At 34.5% G+C, this 19,153-nt stretch overlaps 3 protein-coding genes across 4 annotated transcripts; 1 reads left to right on the forward strand and 2 right to left on the reverse strand.

The window, feature by feature from the left end:
- Positions 1-271: 271 nt before the first annotated feature.
- Positions 272-9,659, reverse strand: LOC120634835. Its single transcript, XM_039905666.1, has 6 exons — positions 9,344-9,659; positions 6,645-6,780; positions 5,643-5,765; positions 2,996-3,217; positions 1,072-1,305; positions 272-583 (listed from the first exon to the last, which is right to left on the reverse strand). Exons 1-4 carry the CDS (start codon positions 9,521-9,523, stop codon positions 3,213-3,215), a joined length of 444 nt encoding a protein of 147 aa, XP_039761600.1. The 5' UTR covers positions 9,524-9,659; the 3' UTR covers positions 272-583; positions 1,072-1,305; positions 2,996-3,212.
- A 368-nt stretch (positions 9,660-10,027) lies between these two features.
- Positions 10,028-11,009, forward strand: LOC120631294. The gene has a single exon (XM_039900782.1). It carries the CDS (start codon positions 10,133-10,135, stop codon positions 10,775-10,777), a length of 645 nt encoding a protein of 214 aa, XP_039756716.1. The 5' UTR covers positions 10,028-10,132; the 3' UTR covers positions 10,778-11,009.
- A 2,060-nt stretch (positions 11,010-13,069) lies between these two features.
- Positions 13,070-17,450, reverse strand: LOC120634448 (E3 ubiquitin-protein ligase MSL2). Of its 2 annotated transcripts, none has more exons than XM_039905035.1 (4): positions 16,636-17,450; positions 16,344-16,553; positions 15,305-15,479; positions 13,070-14,733 (listed from the first exon to the last, which is right to left on the reverse strand). In XM_039905035.1, exons 1-4 carry the CDS (start codon positions 17,362-17,364, stop codon positions 14,441-14,443), a joined length of 1,407 nt encoding a protein of 468 aa, XP_039760969.1. In that variant the 5' UTR covers positions 17,365-17,450; the 3' UTR covers positions 13,070-14,440. The 2 variants fall into 2 exon arrangements, with proteins under 2 accessions (XP_039760969.1, XP_039760959.1); XM_039905025.1 differs by having other exon boundaries at positions 16,624-17,450.
- Between the last annotated feature and the right edge of the window lie 1,703 nt (positions 17,451-19,153).

Here is a 19,153-nt window from a genome sequence, read left to right on the forward strand (position 1 = left end):
TTATTGCATGCCTGAATTAGTAAATGAAAAACTGAGTAAGAACGAAGACATAAAATATGATCATTAAACATCTTTGTGAAAGCTTAGAATCTAGATATTGTTATGTATAACAAAGAAAACAACAATGAAACTCTCACGTTTTAGTTAACAAACAGCATACCGAAGTAGACAACACCTACTTATCTACTTTATTGTCATCAAGTTACCCGTTCGCGCGTCAACTCTTAACACTCTACTACCTATACGGAATGTGAATTAAAACTATTTACGATTCAATCTATTTGTCTTTATTAATAACCTAATTGTACATATTAGAGCTAATATTGCTGAAATCAATGTAGCTTTGATAATGAGATGTCATGTTTCTGTAAATTTTATTTTAAAACTTCGTCGCCACTAATTATTTGCTATGTGGCTAATCTCCTTACCTCCAAGGACGAAACTTTTTAGGTCCTTTACATTTATTATCAGGGTTATAGAGTGACAATAAACTTAACGATACAGGGATATTATCCCTATCTGGGCTATTATACAAAACTCTTAGCCTCTCGTCATGTTTCGCACCAATTATTTCGATGAGATCCTGAAAAGATAAATTAAACTTAAACAATGTCCATCTTATTGAGGGTTACGATGTAAAAAATATTGCTTTTGTGTTTATTTTTGCTGCCTGTTCTAACAATTGAATCGATTATGACGAGACTTCCACAGGCAGGTAAACTATTAATATATATATATATATATATATATATAAGTCAGACTTTAACTTTACTCATCGCCTGAGGCGGAGTGATGGGAACGCTTTTGCAAACGAATGCGACTCCGCCAGCGGATGCCCATCCAAGCACATAGTCCCCCACCTAGGGAACTACGTGCCCAGTCTTACTAAATTAGAGGCATGTCAAATTATTGTATCCTGACGAAGTCACAGACAACTGCTAAATAATAGATAATAATAACCAGAGATGCTGCCTTCATTCAGTACCTACGTCTTTACAGGAGGGCCAGAAAACTATTTGTAAAGAGCTATTTAATGGTATCAGGGACTATTGAAAGATATGAAAAAGTTACGTTTTTAAATAAAGGTGGGCCTTCTGCATACTGGATCTTGAAGTCTTTGGAATTATCTATAACGTTAGTCTTTTTTATTGAAGGCAAGAAGGCAGTAGCAGGAGATCGGCTGAACTGGTATCCAGATTGTACGCGTACGCTTTTTCTCGTGGTAGGTTTTACTGTACTCTTCAACAAAATTTCTGTTTGAGTCGATGCATCCTTAAATTGAGGTTTATATCCTGTTTGTCCGATCTACGAGTAAAATATGTTATTAGTCGAGTGACCATTAGTAGTATTATTGGTGATAAAAATTGGTAATGATTCATTATCGCTACTCTCAGATTCAGAAGGGTGCTGGCCGTACCACGCTTGCCAAGTGCGGACCTTTAAGCTCTAATCTCTAGGCTATCACTGCTTCTCAATCATAATCATCATCACATCAACCCATTTCCTGCCCACTACAGAGCACGGGTCTCCTGCAGCAATGAGAAGGGGTTAAGGCGGTAGTCCACCACGCTGGCCTAATGTGGATTGGTGGACCCCACACACCTTTGAGAACATTATGTAGATCTCTTGGCATGCAAGATTCCTCATGATGTTTTTCTTGACCGTTGAAGCAAGTGATATTTTAATTACTTAAAACGCAAATAACTTAGAAAAGTTAGAGGTGCGTTCTGGGATTCAAACTCGGCCTCCCGAAAGGGAAGTCGAGCTCTTGCCCAATGCGCCATCATCGCTTCCTGATCATCATAAATCAAATATATCCAATAAAGGAGACATTACTGTACCTAATGTTTTTATGACAAAATTAAAGGCGCAAACCCTAATGTCAGCTGTGTTCATATTTAAAGTTAAATGGGTTCAAGGAGAACTATGGCAATATAAATACTCGAAGTTCCTAGATAATATTAATACAATTATTATTTATTCCTATAAACGAACGTGTAAATGTGTTGTAAGTACTTATTTACAATTTGTTAGGGCTGTCTATATTATTATGGGCATTATACTTTGCTATGAATGCAGAAATAAGTTTTACAGACAATCGTTTCTGTAATATGAGCATAAGGTGTTATTTTTTGGTGGTTTTTTTTTGTGTCCTTATACACTGACTCATCCTCATTCAATGATCGTTTGTACTGCGGGGCACAGACCTCCTTTCGTATACCTACCTGGGTAAGAGGGATTTACTGTTTTATTCTCTAAACTAAATATTTTTTTATGTATAAAAAAGAAACTTATAAAATACCTTATTGCATTTCAACGTCATAAGTCTATTACATTATTCTACCGTTGTATAAACTCACTCATTGCAGAGACAACAGAGCTATGACATTCCGTGGTTTGCGGGATAAGATTAGTTATAAGTTACGAGTAGTTTTAATAACATACCGGGACCGAAGGCTAGCGTTTTCTTCGAGGCATGAATGAGAAGTTTTGAACTTCCTAAGTCAGCTTCGTGAGGTAAAGTCTTCGGATAATTTTATTTAAGCGGGACATCAACTGATTTGCACTATCACAATAACATCGTTTCAACTGCTGGACCACTACTGGTGAGACTTTCTACATACGTTTACTGATTCGATCGCGTGTTATGAAGTTAACTATGGTTTCTATGGATTCAAAAGGGCGCCATCTAGTTACAATACTGGAAAACAGTATATGAGTAGGTAGAAAATCTAACACTAGACATCTTCAAACTCCACAGTGTTAAACCACTTGTTTGGCAATTCCTTGCGGACCGCGACCTGCTTCATTTCCTCTTCAATGCCCTGCGGATATCTTTTGTTCCTATTTGACAACGTAGAAATACTTGTAGTATTAATAGCTCTTTCCGCTGCCCGCTAAATTAGAGATGAGAACTTTCTTATAAGACCTATGAAATACTGTATCCATAAGTCATCAACCTATTAAAAAAGGATTAAGTATAGCCACTACGCACTTTGGTGTAATTCTGTTGAGGCATTTCTTCCTTTGACGGAGTTCCTATAGTAGTTGGTTCCATTTTCTCCTGGCGGTAAGTTTTGGCACTTAAGTTGTATGTTTGATAATGATGGGGGCCAGGATGCATTGATTGGGAAGTAGCGATTGTGAGGATTTTCTTGTGTGTTCTTCTCTCTATAGTTTTCAAATCTTTCGTTTCGTTGCTGCTATAGAATTCACTCTAAAATAAGAAGAAGAAGAAGAAACACTTTATTGCACGTATAACATACAGGAAAAGAAACAGTAAGGAGTATACAGTACACAATGTAGACATGCAAAGGCGGCCTTATTGCTGCAAGCAATCTCTTACAGGCAACCTTTGTAGATAGGACTTACAGCAAGAGAACGGGATAGTGCCCAGAGTGTTGATAGATATACATAAATACTAAAATGTAAAGATACAAATACATATATAATTTAAATAAATATACGTAATATAGAAAATATACCTACATGATATATAAATAGAAAATATACATAATATATATAAATATATAACAAACATAATATATATAAGTAGATTTTAACACACAGTTAAAAAAAAAAAAAAAAAAAGAATATAAAGAATCTACTTCAAATTTCATCACTCAAAGAGAGGTAGTAGTCCTTCAGACGACTCTTAAATATCGGAAGGGAACTACTTCCACGGATTTCAGCAGGCAGATTGTTCCAGAGCATAACTGCTTTAAAGGTGAAAGAATTACTGAAGAACTTCGTTTTACTAAAAGGGAGTACCAGACGGTTACCAAGGCGGGATCGAAGGTTGGAATGAGAAGATGAGTCAGAAATAAAGCGAAAACGATCCCTTAAATAAGAAAGAGATAAATGACTATAAAGAATAGAATAAAAGAAGGAAAGTAGATGAACTTCACGGCGTAAACGGATAGGCAACCATTTTAGTCTAGCTCGGTACTCCGATATGTGATCAAATTTACGCAGTCCAAACACAAACCGGATGCATAAATTTTGAAGGCGCTCGAGCTTATTAAGAAGTTCTTCGGTAAGGTCAGGATAGCATGAGTATCCAGTATAGGAAGAAGAAGAGATTGGGCAAGATAAATTTTAGTTTTAATAGGAAGGAATTTTTTCCAACGATTTAAGTACCCAATCGAAGCAAAGATTTTTCGACTCACCTCAGCTACCTGTGGGGACCACGACAGATTATTGTCTATGACGAGGCCAAGATTTTTTACAAAAGTACTCGGAATCAAATTTGTGTTGTTAAACTGGACAGAGGGCAAGGTACAGAAATTCACCTTAGCTAACTGCTGACGGCTGCCTATAATAATAACCTGAGACTTATGCGGATTTACGCAAAGTCCATATGAATTGCTCCATGTGTAGATACTGCGCAGGTCATTATTTAACTGAAAGATTGCTTCAGAAACATTGAGAGCAGGGGCAGCGACATAAACTTGCAAATCATCAGCATAAAGATGAAAGCTAGAAGTGAGGAGCTTAGAAACAGAGTTTATAAAAATGGCAAAGAGCAGAGGAGAAAGTAAGCCGCCTTGTGGAACACCAGCAGTAAGTGAGGAAAGAGTGGAGAATTTATTGTCACTATGCACACTGCTGAATAAATGTAAACAATTGACGCTTTTTTAAACTTAACTTATTACGTTTAGATGGACTACTTATAATTATATCTAAAGTTTAACTGAGAATGAATACGCTAGTGTCCGCCGTTTGAATCAAAACACTTGAACTATGAAATGGATCAAAATTACTTTAAAAAGTTTCAAAGATTTGCACCATTTTTTTTTTCGGAGATATCTCTCTGTGGTGTTATGCAAATCAAACAAACAGTTCTGCATTAATATCCGCATTACCTACTTTTGAACCTCTCACGATATTACAAATGGTCTGTCACGTGCATCCGGATGTAGTGATGATTTTAACAGTTTATTCTTCCAATCTTTTTTTAATCGATGTAATTGGTGAACCCACACTGCTTACTGGTCCAATGTTTTTTTATGCAACCAAAAGTAAGTCTTTGAATTGTCATGATGGAGTCTAACGTCCGTTTTCTATATTCAATCTATCTGTAGGTTGATAAGTTGCTAAGCAAAGTTGTTATTTGTTAAAAACTGTATGCATATTTTTGGATAATAATAACTTTGCTGAGTACGAAAGATGGATTATTGGAAATGGACATAAGATGTTGACGGGCTAACCTTTTAGAGGTATGGCCTATTTATTCAAATTCAAATTTCATTTATTTCAAGTAGGCTTAATTTATAAGCACTTTTGAGCCGTCAAGTCAGTCTGTTTGTAGTGACTCTACCACCGGATCGGAAAGCAGATTTCACTAAGAAAAGCTGGCAAGAAACTCAGCAGATTGCTTTTTTCCAACATCATTTATTTTTTAAATTTCAGAAATTCTATTAAACCCATACGTCCAATTGCCTTCTACGCGACATCGTACCGGCACGCTTAAGCGCTTAGCGGCACGTCTTTGAGGGTGGTACGTCATGGCCGAGGTTTTTTTTGGTGGGAGCACAAAACAAAACATCTTCGACAAACCAACGTCAATCGGTTGAAGTGATGATGATAATCGATGCCAGCATTTTGTATCTGTGTAAGACAGCAGCAGCTACAAGGGATACCTTTGTTATGTGTCTCGGTGGTGCAGACGGAAGACACACTGGCGGCTTGCGACACGGCGCTCTCGATGCTGTTTGCGGCGTTGAATAGGAGTCGGCACAACTCGCAACGCGATGCCGACGACGCTGGCAATTTACAATGAGTGGTCAATAAGTGGTAAAATAGCTTACCTTGTCCGCATTTGTTACGGTTTTTTTTGGAAATCCTTTAGGGACCAGGAAAAGTAGCCTATGTCAACCCTTTAAACCCTTTCAACTAACTCTATGCCAAAATTGATTGGTCGCTTAGTTAGTGCGCAAAGGAAGGAAAAACGTACACAGCTTTGCATTTTTAATATGAGTAAGGATGCGAAAATGTGTTTGTTTGTTTATCATTCCTTAACCAAGGCCTTGAATTTTTGTTATGTTGATTAGTGTTTTTACCTACACTAGGAATTATCAATTTTATAAATTTAAAAAGCATATAAAAATTTTCGGAACCGACAGCATTTTAAACAGTCGCTATAAGACTGATGTAAAAAGGCATATACTAATTTCGGCATCGACGGTAGGAGAGCCGTAGCTTAATTGGAAAAAGCGCTCATGCCGCGATTGCCAGAGAGTCGCAAGTTTAAATCCTGTCGGTTCCGAAAATTTTTATATGCTTTTTAAATTTATAAGGCCTTGAACTTGAAATTTAGGTCGCGAGTATGTCTTTATGTGTGCTTGAGTGAAAATCAATGATTTTAATTTCCGTGGTGAATTACCTATTGCCAAAAATATGACCAAAATTTTAAAGTAGGTAATTATGGGTTAAATCAAATAGGTAGGAAAAAAAAGACATTTACGTGTACCTCATTACCTCTGAAACTTTTAAAGTAATAATGCCTAACTACGGAAAAAATTAAATAAAATGTAATTTTTCTTTAAATCGCCAATAATAACAAACTTAGCTATGCTGTCCAAAACATAAATATTTAAGTAAATAAATTGTAGAGCTAGATTAGGCTCGTACATCAAATCTACCTGGATGGAAGTGGGAGCAGTCTGGGGCACCGTTTCCATCACCTTCGCCGATATCCGCCACAGTTTCATGCACATGCACCTTAATGCTGTTACGCTCTAGATACGGCTTGATTTCTTCAAACCATACATCGCACAGCTATAAAATTTAAGTCTTATTAAGTTTATTTTTTACTTTTTAATAATAGTTGGCCATGAAAACCATGGCCTATAAATAAAACATATCTTCGCAGGGCATGCAAAGAACATGTCCTGCAGCGTAAGGCCCTGTGTCCAGCAACCTGAGTCGTAGCTGGTAACCCTTCTTTTTAAACAGGTATAATATAAACCTTGAGATCATATTAACCTGACTTTGCGATTAAAAGTAAATCACCTTACCGCTTGGAACCGAAAAGTGGCGGTTATTCTATCAACAAAACCATTCACTAGGTTGATGTAAGACAGGTACTTGGTCGTATGCCAAAAAATAAGTCATCATATGGTTTAAATAAGACATGTTGTGGGATTTGAAGGTGGGCAAGAAGAAAAAAAATATATATTTATTATTATCAGCCTAACTAGGCTCAGATTTCCTCTATCATAAGATAGAGGTTTTATGCCTAATTAGAAGAAGAAGAAGAAACACTTTATTGCACGTATAACATACAGGAAAATAAACAGTAAGGAGTATACAGTACACAATGTAGACATGCAAAGGCTGCCTTATTGCTGCAAGCAATCTCTTACAGCAACCTTTGTAGATAGGACTTTGATTCTTGCCTCGCTCCGGAAATCGATCCTAGTAGGTACTCCGTGATCCTTAGTTTAACAACTTGACTACTGGACTATTTATTTTATTTATTTATTTATACTCTTTATTTGCACACAAATAAAAATACAGAAGAAGAATAAAAAAAAACACAGACAGAAGCAGTATACAAAAGCCGGCCTTATCGCTTCGTAGCAATTCGGCAATCTCTTCCAGGCAACCTTAGGATAAGGAAAACGAAAGGACAACAGGCTGCAGGACTTTGCATATTAAAAAAAATAGATACTAATAACTACATACTAATACTTAAACTAGATTACACAAATTAAATAATACATAATATAATAAATATTAAAATTAATAATAATAATAAACGAATATATACTTTAACATATCATAAATACATTAATAACAGTAAATACTATTACAAGTCGTCTTTAATATAAACTATAGTGGTTTTGGACAGCTTTCTTAAATATATAAAGTGATTTAGACTGCCTTATGTCGATTGGGGACTAGCGAGGTGATTGTCTCTTAGTAATAGCGCTTTTTGAGACAGAGTTCGTCCGGGGAAGTACTTCCATCATCAGCTTATTACTGCCGCTAAGCTGCATTTTTACAATGCTGTGTTCCTCCCTAAAGGGCGTATAGCCGGTGTTATTAGGAGCAAAGCTAACCTACCTTAGGACGGCAATTCATAGGATAAACGGCATTCCTTGGATGCTCTGCTTATGCTCTTTATAGGCGATGATTTTCCTCTTATCTTCGGGTGGATCAATGTGCTTAGTCCGTCAATTATTGCTTTATAAATAATCCTACCAATTTATATCATGAGGCGGCATATGTATGCATTTCCCCAGGGGACGGAAACCCAACTACGCTTGTTCAACACGTCAAGTCACTTTGGAAACATATACTTATCTAGCCTTTTACATGCTATAACATAATCATATTCTTGAGAACCTATTATTATGTGTGCTGTCTCCTGTGCTGTAAACCGTCTCCTACGTCGACTTTGCACGATTTGCCTCTCAGAAATCTTAATAGGGTTGATATTCGGTACAATTACACCCGGCTAACTTTGGTGTAGGCTTCTTAGAACAGGGCGCCTTTGGAACCCTTTAGTTTCCCTTTAGTCTCACCTAACCCTTTAGTTAGCTTTAGTATAAATTTCCGAAGTTATCGCTGTCATCTCACTACTATGCAGTGGCGTGCACTTCATACATGAACAAAAGTCTATCCAATATCCATATAACTCGTGTATGAGGAGCATTTTGCCAATTCACGCCATCTTGCAGTGCAATGCCTACCCTGGTCAGAAGCCCTGTGAATCGCCGCTGTAACCATGCAGGTACTCATTTTTCATGTAATGTACATTACAAGTGTCATCTTGAATAAATATATTTTTGGCTCTGAATATCTGAATTTTCTACATCTTGGCTAAATACAGCCCTAGCAGCGACGACTTAACGTCCGGAAAAGTTAAAGTTTAATGAACCCATATCTACCTATCATTATGGACGTCATAATGATAGGTGGGTATGGATGCAATAAACCACCTTAATTAAGTAGTTAGGTACCGATAACTTGTCATTTGTTTTAGTATCAGACAAAATGAACCACTGTAGGGGAGAGGTTTCCTTTCGCAGGAATCCACCACACCAAAGCGCAGGCTAACGAGTCAGTGATGTACTGACCAGTACCACTTTACGTGGATTTCCAAACAATACAGCTAAATTACGTCTAATAGCCTTATTCGGTAACCGGTACTGAGACCTTAAAGGAAAAACTTAATGAATCTCGACCAGGGACTCCTTATATGTGTAGTTGTCTACGTTACGCCAATGCCACAGTAAATAATATAAAAGCTATTTTTTACTGTGCCAAAACTAAAATAACATTTCATTTGCAAACGTTTGTTGCTAACTAAATCGTAACAGGCGTCAACACTTGCCCCAACTAAAGCGTTTTCCAAACCGTAGCGCAAGTTTTTTGGTAACACGTTTCTGCTTTTGAGACTAGCAGGCCTCTTCCCAGGAACCTCGTCACCCGAAGTTTTAACAAAATTGTTTTTTGGTCGTTGTTTATGCTCTCTCGGTACATGAGTTTTTCGAGAATGCTGTTCTGCCATCATGCTCGCTTGCTATTATTCAAACTGAAGATAGATAATGATTTCGGAAATTAATGCAGATATATTTGATTTTCGTCGCTGCTTGTAAAATAAAAATTATACAAAAGATTAAATGTGACACTTCAAATAGAAAACATAATTGTCTTACAATCATGCATAACCTACTGAATTATGTTTTTTTTTATTTAGTTGACATATGGGTAAGTTGACAGAAACCCCAATTTATATACACTGACTGATTTATGAACTATAGTTTAATAGAGATCAGTGTTTAAAAAGCTTTTTGTAATACCTTCCAAAGAGGATATAAACACTACTTCTTCATAATCCCTACCTGTTGCTTGCCTGAAACCTATTGCACTAAACCTTAGTCCAACTTTAGTATTCTTGAATGCCTACCTAATTTATAGAATATTCTAATTATAATAATTTATGCCAGTATTATTATTAGCATTCTACAAGTCATTACCCAACTTGAGTTATGAGGGTAGATTTAAAATAGTGGCAACAAAATAATTGTTTTGTATTTTTAGCTTAGCAACGTTCCTTAACCTTCTTTTTATTAATATTATCTAAATCAGCCTTCTGTTTGTTCACAGTTCCTTAATCAAAATGACTCTTACTTATAATAATAGGAAAACTAATTTTCTTTTGAGTGCCTGCGTTTCAACTTTGAGTCGGATAACTGCAAAACTTAAACAACTCTTAACCACTAGCAAACGTGTCAACATTAATGAAGTATTGTTATATGATGCAGGCAAAGAGAACATAAAGAAGCAATTGGGTTTAAATAATCTCTGCTGCATTTATTATGTGATAGTTCACGCTAGACTAACTATAGACCTATGTTTACCTAGTCTAGATAGCGTCACTATATCCAGATGTTTAGTGAGGATTCGACAGAAGAATAAAACTAGAGTGCGTATAATTCTGCACAGGAATCCAGATACGAGCGTAAAACCGTTCTTGGACTTCGGAATGGAAGTGAAAGTAATACGTAAATCTGAAGTACAGTTGGAACATGAATTCATATTGATCGACGCACAAGGTGAATGTGAAGAGGCTTTAGTTATTATTGGGTCTTTGCATGATGCAGTTAATCGTGTTACTTGTAATAGAAATAATACCCTAATTACTTCCGAAAATGCTATCGTTTTCTCATTGAAGAGAGAATTCGATAGAATCTGGGACTCCATTGCAGATACGGAACAAAAAGAACCTAGTCAAAATAAAAATAAAAATGTTATACAATGTTAAATGTTATAAAATAAAATACCAAATAAATTGTTATTATATTAAATGTTATGTTATACCAAAATAAATAAACAAAAATTAAAAGGTTTTGGTACCGATTTTGAATAGTGCTAACCTTGTCCACGGGATTCAGTGTGAACAGGACAGCACCAATGTAGTATTTGTTTAAAACACACGAGATTACAATTTAAACATAACTGGTGATAGAAATAAAAATCTGAATATATAACAAAAATACTTTGATTTTATTTTATTCACCTAATAAGACAATAATGGCATTAATCAATAATAATACAATTGCTTTTCACAAAATTAATATTATCATTCTATACAATTTTTAATTTGTACTTAAGTGCTTTTTTATTTGTTAATGCCAAACTTATCAATAAAATTATGAACCACAGTACGAGTAAATGATTTTCATATTATTATCGGTGATGCTTTATCACAGATTCACTTATTTTGATACTTACATTTATATTTATTCAATAGTACTAGTTACAGTCAAATTAATTAAAACTTTTTCAATACGGGAAAAGTCTAGGAAGATCGGTATATAAACGGAGCTATATTGCTTAAAACAGTATTATTGTTAAATAAAAAAAATTATGTCCCTAAATAATGGATTGGAGTCCTAAAATAATAGCGTCAAAAATATTACCATGATACTGTTTTAGGCGGTGCCAGTATATCTGGGATATTAAAACCCAAAATATGCTGATATATTCATTTTTATCGTATGTATTTGTTCATATTTTTAAAAGTTGTTGCGCAAGAAATGTAAACCTGTTGTGAATTCATGTCATCCTCTTATGGGACAGAGATATAGAGCTTAGACCCACCCACCACTATTAATTAAGCGACTTTGTTACAGATTTTATCATGACAGAGACTGATGTCTTTCGAGTTCCCCTTATTTTGTAAACCAATTTGTAATTTCTCAAAATTGTATATTCCATTTTTTCCATAAATTTCTCATAATATAAGCAATCTTTTCATAACTTTTTAGTGTCAAGTTATATTTCATATACATAAATAAAAACAAATCAAACAAAAATAGACAAAAAATGAGATTACCTTTATATATATGTTTTTGTAACATACTTTACACTTAAAAGTAATAAAAATGTTGTTTACATTATAACACTACTGAGACAAAAATGGAATATACTTTTTTTAAAAGGCTACTTATATATATACAAACAAAAATATTCAATAAATAAAGCCTGAATAGGTGGAAAAATTGTAGAGACAGAATTTTTTGGTAAAACTATAAAATTATATTATCTAAATGTATACACATGAAAAATATAATATTGTCATATTGAATAGATGCAAATGTAATAATACCCATCTTATACATAAGTACCTACTTATAAAACTATTTTACGAAAGAACTATTTAGTAGTGATCACATTTTATATAAAATTGATTTATGAATGATAAAAAAATGTATTGAATTACAATATTTACATAATTGATTGCATATACCTATTACACTATTAAAGATCATAAAACCCACACGTCTAATAAGAATAAAATTTACAACATGAACCCGAGCGCCTATACAATATATTGTACACATAATAACACCTATATTGAGGTATTCGACTTTGGATCCTTATTTATTTAATTGCTTGTTGTCAACCGACCTGATCAGAAGTATTCACAACATGGCAGTCAATGCCACTAATTTGTTTCGACCTTCGATCAACACATATTAAGTACAGCATTCTTAAGTAATATAATGTCCCATGTAAATTTAGTATAAATATTGTCAGGTTTTGTTTATTAATAATGGTTAATGGTGGAGCGTTTAAAGATATTGAATTTATCTTGTAAAGTAGCCTTACTTGAAATAACATATTTCGTCACTGTTATTGCTTTTTAGGATGTTAAGCACGACGCATTGGCTTTTTCACCAAAAAACTAACCAAAATAGATTCTCTATTCATAGCTGAACTCTTATTTTTCACGGGCACTTTTTGAGGACATCCCATATATTATTGATCGAAGGTATTTACAATTTACTAAGGGGTTATCTACAAATTATGCCACACTTTTAGGGGGAGGGCGTCTAACATAGTGAGAAATGATGTTAAAATAAATAAATATACTACGACAATACACACATCGCCATCTAGCCCCAAAGTAAGCGTAGCTTGTGTTATGGGTACTGAGATAGCTGATGAATATTTTTTTTATGAATACACATAAATACTTATAATATACAGATAATAACCCAGACACTAAAAAACATTCATGTTCATCACACAAACATTTTCCAGTTGTGGGAATCGAACCCACGAACTTCGACTCAGAAAGCAGGGTCGCTGCCCACTGCGCTACTCGGCCGTCATTTTATAACGGGGGTACCAGCCATAAGCTTCGTGACGTCACACATTTAAATAACACTATTAAAACTCTAATATTCAACTCTAACAGTCCATTTGATTTGTTGTTTTGTAAAATATTCTAATAGTTATACCAATATATAAAATATAGAAATTAAATTTGTATGTGTTGTTCTTGGAATTTATTTAAATATGTGGCAAGAGCTCGAGTAGATGAGACCTGTTGACTACTCTAGCCGCACTTTAAGTTCAAGTACTGACAAGAATATCGCCTGCACACTTAAAAATCAAAACATTCGTATGACGTAATTTGTGGATAGCCCATTGTCATTTATATTAATTCCTAAAAATACTACAAATTGGCAATCATTTTAGAATAGTGTAAAGTACAAATTTGGACTCCAGCTCACCCTAGTAGTAAAAAGGCCACTTAATGCATGCCGAGACAACAACATTGTTGTATCTTCAAGTTGATAATGTATTAATGTTGCCTCAAATCAAATTATAGATGTTTCCTTAATTTATTAAAATCCCCGAGTACCAGGCAAATCCGCCCGGTAAAATTTATATTTTTTTCAATTTTTCGTTGAATGCATTTTGGCAGATTTTACTGATGCGGTTGGACATTCAAAAAATCTTCTAAAATGCATACAACGCACGTTTCGCTTTGAAACCGGACTATCGTTGACTTCACAATGTACAATGCTAAGGAAAGCTTAGTGTCGGAGCGAAACATGCGTATAGAGTTCAATTTGGAAGATTTATGTATATATAAATTGAAAAGTATATTAATGCACTATGCATATTTGCCTGGTTTTCGCGGATTATAACAAATTAAGCTTTGTGATCATTGTAAATCATGGAATTAACCTGAAAAGCAACTCCTGTTTCTTCCAATATTTATAAATGCTTGTCGTGCATTTTAGCTATATTGCTAATATTGTATTTTCTGATCACGGTTTACTAACATCAAACCAACTTTAATATGCTTAAGATACTTCAACTCATATTAAGTTAGTTTTTCAGTAAAATGTCTGGGTATACAAATGTAGGGATGACAAAATTGTCTAGTTTAAGCGTAACTATATACATCAAACCATGTAAACTTAAAGAAATAGTAAAATAATTTATTAACAAATTTATATATTATCATGTACACATAAAACTCACATGGGAAGCAGTTCAAGGAGATAACAATTGCAGGTGTGACTAGTACAACAAAACTTAAACAATCCATATCAGTGGGTTTCCCAAAGTTTTGTACAGTTTCTGAGCAGCTAAGGTCCTAGTCACCTGCAATAGAAAGTTGCTGTCATACATCCACTTCAATGTCACTGTTAACGTCGTGTGTGCCTGACTGAGGCGACACTGTGTCATTGTCATTGCAATCCTGCGGAGAACACTGTGTGTAGTTGTGAGGTGAGCTCAGATCATCAGCATCCCCATCTAGGTCACCATCACCATCACCATAACCATCGGCATCATCATCACCATCAGCATCAGCGTCTGCGTCAGCATCAGCATCAGGTGAGCAAGGCAATTCTTCATCCATCATTATTGTAGCTGGCAGTGATGGTGAGATTTCTTGTAATTGACTTGTGTAGACTGAAATAGGAGAAAGTTTTCGTCTTAGTACCATTATAATAAAATACAATTCTTATAAAAAATACTCCTTCTGGACAGGACAATAATGGCTGGGTCCCATAGTACACATAAAAAATCTCAAAAAAACCTATTTGAAAATCATTACATCATATTGATTGTAAAAGGGGAAATTATAATACCATGTACAATGGTCCCTAGTCAAACTATAATAACAATAAAAGAAGAGTTTGTTATTACTTGAACATTTAAAATGCATCCAATTTTAAAAAATCTTTTTATAATTTGATAGCCTAATTCTTGAGTTAGTTTAGAAATATTTTAGTCTTTGGTCTAATCAATCATTCACAAGCCTTTTTAAACTCTTCTTGTCTTTTAACATGGCAATTAAGTTTTATTAACAAAAACTCCACCTTATTTTTTTTTACAGTTATATCCTGTAAAATGGAGATATTTGAACCCATATGGAGTTGAACCCATGTATTTTTTTTTCAAGTGCCTTTACAAGTCAAAAACTCTTTGTGGAACACAGCCTAGATTTAACATTTTGTACAGGTAGACAAACAGCTTGTACCTTTAATATTAGATGAATCTAATTCTGTTGTGAACGATAGGGATTCCTCCATAGCTTCCATGGTGAGAGTGTCAGTATCCAGGCTGTCCATGGAGCCTGAGCATGATGGTGAGCTATCAGGGTTTGTGGTCACATTTTGCTGGAGAGTGTCCAGTTGAGGTATATGCGGTCTCACCTGAAATGTTTGTACATAAAATTTAATATGTATTTTATTTATTTGCCTTGGCAAACTAGGTCCTACATTACAATACTTCTTAATAAAACAATAATTACTGTTTGATAATTAGATAACTCATTAATAATAAGAACTATATTAAAATTATGATTCCCTAGCTTGCTTACAAACCAAGGATACAAAATATGTTGGTAACAAGATTTTCTTAATTTGCAGTGGATTTTAAAGCCAGTATTTTTTTGATAATTTTATTGCAAATATTCAATCAATTTTAACAATGTTTACAATTACACCTATAATTTTTTAGTATTATCAAATTGGATCTTCATTTTATATTGATTGTATTATAATGTAGACCCTATTTGAGAAAATAAGTAACTGTAGATAAACTGCCTTACATACTTACATAAAGCAATATAAAAACAACCTATTCAGGTCCTCCACCTATTTTGGAATTGGAAATTGGTTAACAAGTTCAAATGAACTATACCGTACTTTACACAACAAATATATTCCAGTCAAACATGTTTATCTAAATTTGTGTATAATGCAGAAATGGAGAATGAAAAATAACAAGCTAATAATTAATTAATTAAAGTGCTTTTACTGTAATAGTTTAATAGCATCAGCAATAATTTACAAGAAAAGTTTTTCTCCAATATGGTAGCGGGCTACCCTGTTAGCGAATATGGTAGTCATACACACATCACACCAATACAGTAAATCACTTAGCTAAAACATCTTTGTTGGTAGTGTCGTAACTAGCCACGGCCAAAGCCTCCCACAAGACCAGAGATTTTTTAAGTTATAAATAACATAGAGTACGAATAAAACTTGTTTATATAAAACATCTATTTAATTTACCTTCATTCCATCAGGCCTGTGAGGATTTCTACATCCTTTACACTTGCATTCTGTACATGGCTTGCTTTCAACATAGCAGGGACATCTCTGTCCGCAACATGTTAATTTACCTGGTGTTGCTGTTGCATTCCCACACCGGCAACCTTTTCTCTTACTACTAGTTGAGCTTCGGGAACGGTTGGAAGGTTTTTTAAAACCTAATTGATTTGACTGAAATTGAAGAGGATATTTTACTAATAAAATTTATAACACTTTACAAAACAATTAGAAAATTAATTACTTTTTTCTTTACTTTGCTTTCTTTTGTGCTTGTTTCAGTAGGTGGAGAGTCTGTTTCATCAACAGCTTTCCTTTTGATAGTGATTTTATTTCCAGAACCTGCATACATAACAGAGTAAAGTGGGGACCCATTTGAAATAGCTCTAGAATTTGGAGAATCTGTACTACCAGATCTCGAATCAGAATTACTAGATGTTGATGCTACTTGGGTTTGTGTTGATGCTGAATTGGTATAAACACAAGGTAATATACTATATGCAGACTTTGAGAGACCTGCTGTGCTTTTATAATCGTCGAAAAATCCAGCTCCCTCTTGTATTAAGTCTATTAACCCAGAACTGGCTACAGTTCCACCATTAACAGTAGCCGCAATTTCGTCTTCTTCTAATAAAGTCTTGTATGTATCGGTGCCCATAAAATATTCACACAGTTTCTTGTAACACTGGAGGAGAATGCGTAACTGTAAGTTTTCTGTATAGTTCTCATAGTCTTTACACCAACCGCAAGACGGTTTCAGTTTTTTCCTGCCACCTTTGCAATTTTTACACACATGATGTTGGCACCCGGAGCTCGTTGGTGTATAGGGCTCCTTTAATAAGTTACCACACACAGTACACGATAAAGATTGTCTTAAATACGGGACTAAACGAAACAAATCTATCCACGAACTTTTATCAGACGCGTCTGCTAGAATTATTAACCGACAAGTTGACACATACAAACTGGTAGCGTTCATCTTCATTTATAATGTTTTAATCACAAACATAAATGGCTTTTGCGGAATTGTTTACACCAAAATATTATTAATAAACAGCCTGGCAAAAAGCCGCAAACGCTTACTCAAAACTGTCATGTGTCAAATTTGCTCGTCAAAATAATGTCAAGTTGACATCAATAGTGATGTTCTCATTTTATTTATCATCGTTTTTTGTTTTTTTTATGGTTCCTCTCGCTTTCATCGGTTAGGTAAACTTTTTCTATGAAAACATTCATCCACGATTCTACCAATCATGCGTGGTATCACCCACAAGTGCTATTCGGTTTCGCTTTAAGTTCTACCTTACTTTTCTTTTTAACTCAGCTCCGAAAGCTCAGTTTATGTAAATTAACCTTTCTCAAAATAAACGCTTCAAACCCAACTTTAGATAGTTTCAGAAATAAGCGAGTTCTCAAACAAACAGACAAAATAAACTAACTCTTCAGCTTTACTTTTATTATTTTAAAGAAAAAAAATTATTATATGATCTATATTAATGAGATATTTACGTAATATCCCGATGACACAGGCAAGAATCATACAAACACAATGTCTGATAATGGTTTGAATGAGTAAGAAGATTAAATAAGCATAGATATTTATATTCTGTGATATTTCTCTTCAGATTAAATACCTATCCAAATCTAGTCTCCTAGTTTATTTGTCTTTGTCAAAGCTTGTAACTCAGATCTTTCACAGATTAAATGAGCTTGTAGCGTACAAGTATGGAGGGTAGAGGTAAGGAGGATCATCTGTGTATATGAAAAAGTGTCGTCAAAATGTATTAAATTAGGATGGCGCCACATTTGCATCAAGGTAACTCTTAAAAGAAGCGCCAAATATAAATATTGTTAGAGTAGGCTTGAAAAATAAACAAGGAAGTAAGGTTATATTTACCACAATATTTTGTACAACGTAAGTTGTTGAAATTCTCAATAATTAACTACTTTAGTCGATAATGACATTAAATTTTTTAACTCGGCATACTTCAATTCATCTACGATTGCTACATTCATACCATACCCTGTGCATCCACCAGCGCCATTGTGGAGGATTTTTGAACTGTTATTTAGCGCATACAACTGGACACTTTTTCAACTTTTCTCCCATATGAGATGACTCTCCTTACCTCTACCCTCCATACGTACAAGGTATAATCTGAGTATAATGTCAACCCTCCTCCTTGTTACGGCAGTTGTTCATATTGGGACAATGTGCTATGCCAGCATGGTGGGCTTAAATGACGGATCCCAATGGTTGCAGACTAACAACAATATGTTTTATTCATTATTATTAGTATGTTGCTGATTACACATTCGTCTGAGACGCAAGTACTTATAATTCTGCATTGGCCCTGCGATAAGAAAGAATATGGAAACTCTTGCAGCGGCGGAAATATTTATTTACAGTTTTTTTTAAACACGCGTAAAATACGTGAGACGATTAGTTTACTAATTTTGATAAGAATTCAATTTTTTTGATAATTTGACCGATAAACATTACTTTATTTATTAATTATAAAAAACTACTTTTTGTTACCTTGATATCATAGTTATACAAATGTTATAAATTCATTTATGTTAGTAGTAACAATAAAAAACATAAATCTTAGTTAGTGTACTTGATAACTATGATCGTATGTCAGCAGAGGATCTAGATGATCTCTCATCTCTATCTGCTAATAATCGCAGGATACTGTTGTTACTTCTCTTGGACCCTGTTCAGTAGTGAATGACGTTGTATTTTTGTGGCATCAAAGCATATCTGTCCGCAC

This window comes from Pararge aegeria, chromosome 2 (genome assembly GCF_905163445.1).
Source record: "Pararge aegeria chromosome 2, ilParAegt1.1, whole genome shotgun sequence".
In the NCBI taxonomy this organism is placed as follows: domain Eukaryota; kingdom Metazoa; phylum Arthropoda; class Insecta; order Lepidoptera; family Nymphalidae; genus Pararge; species Pararge aegeria.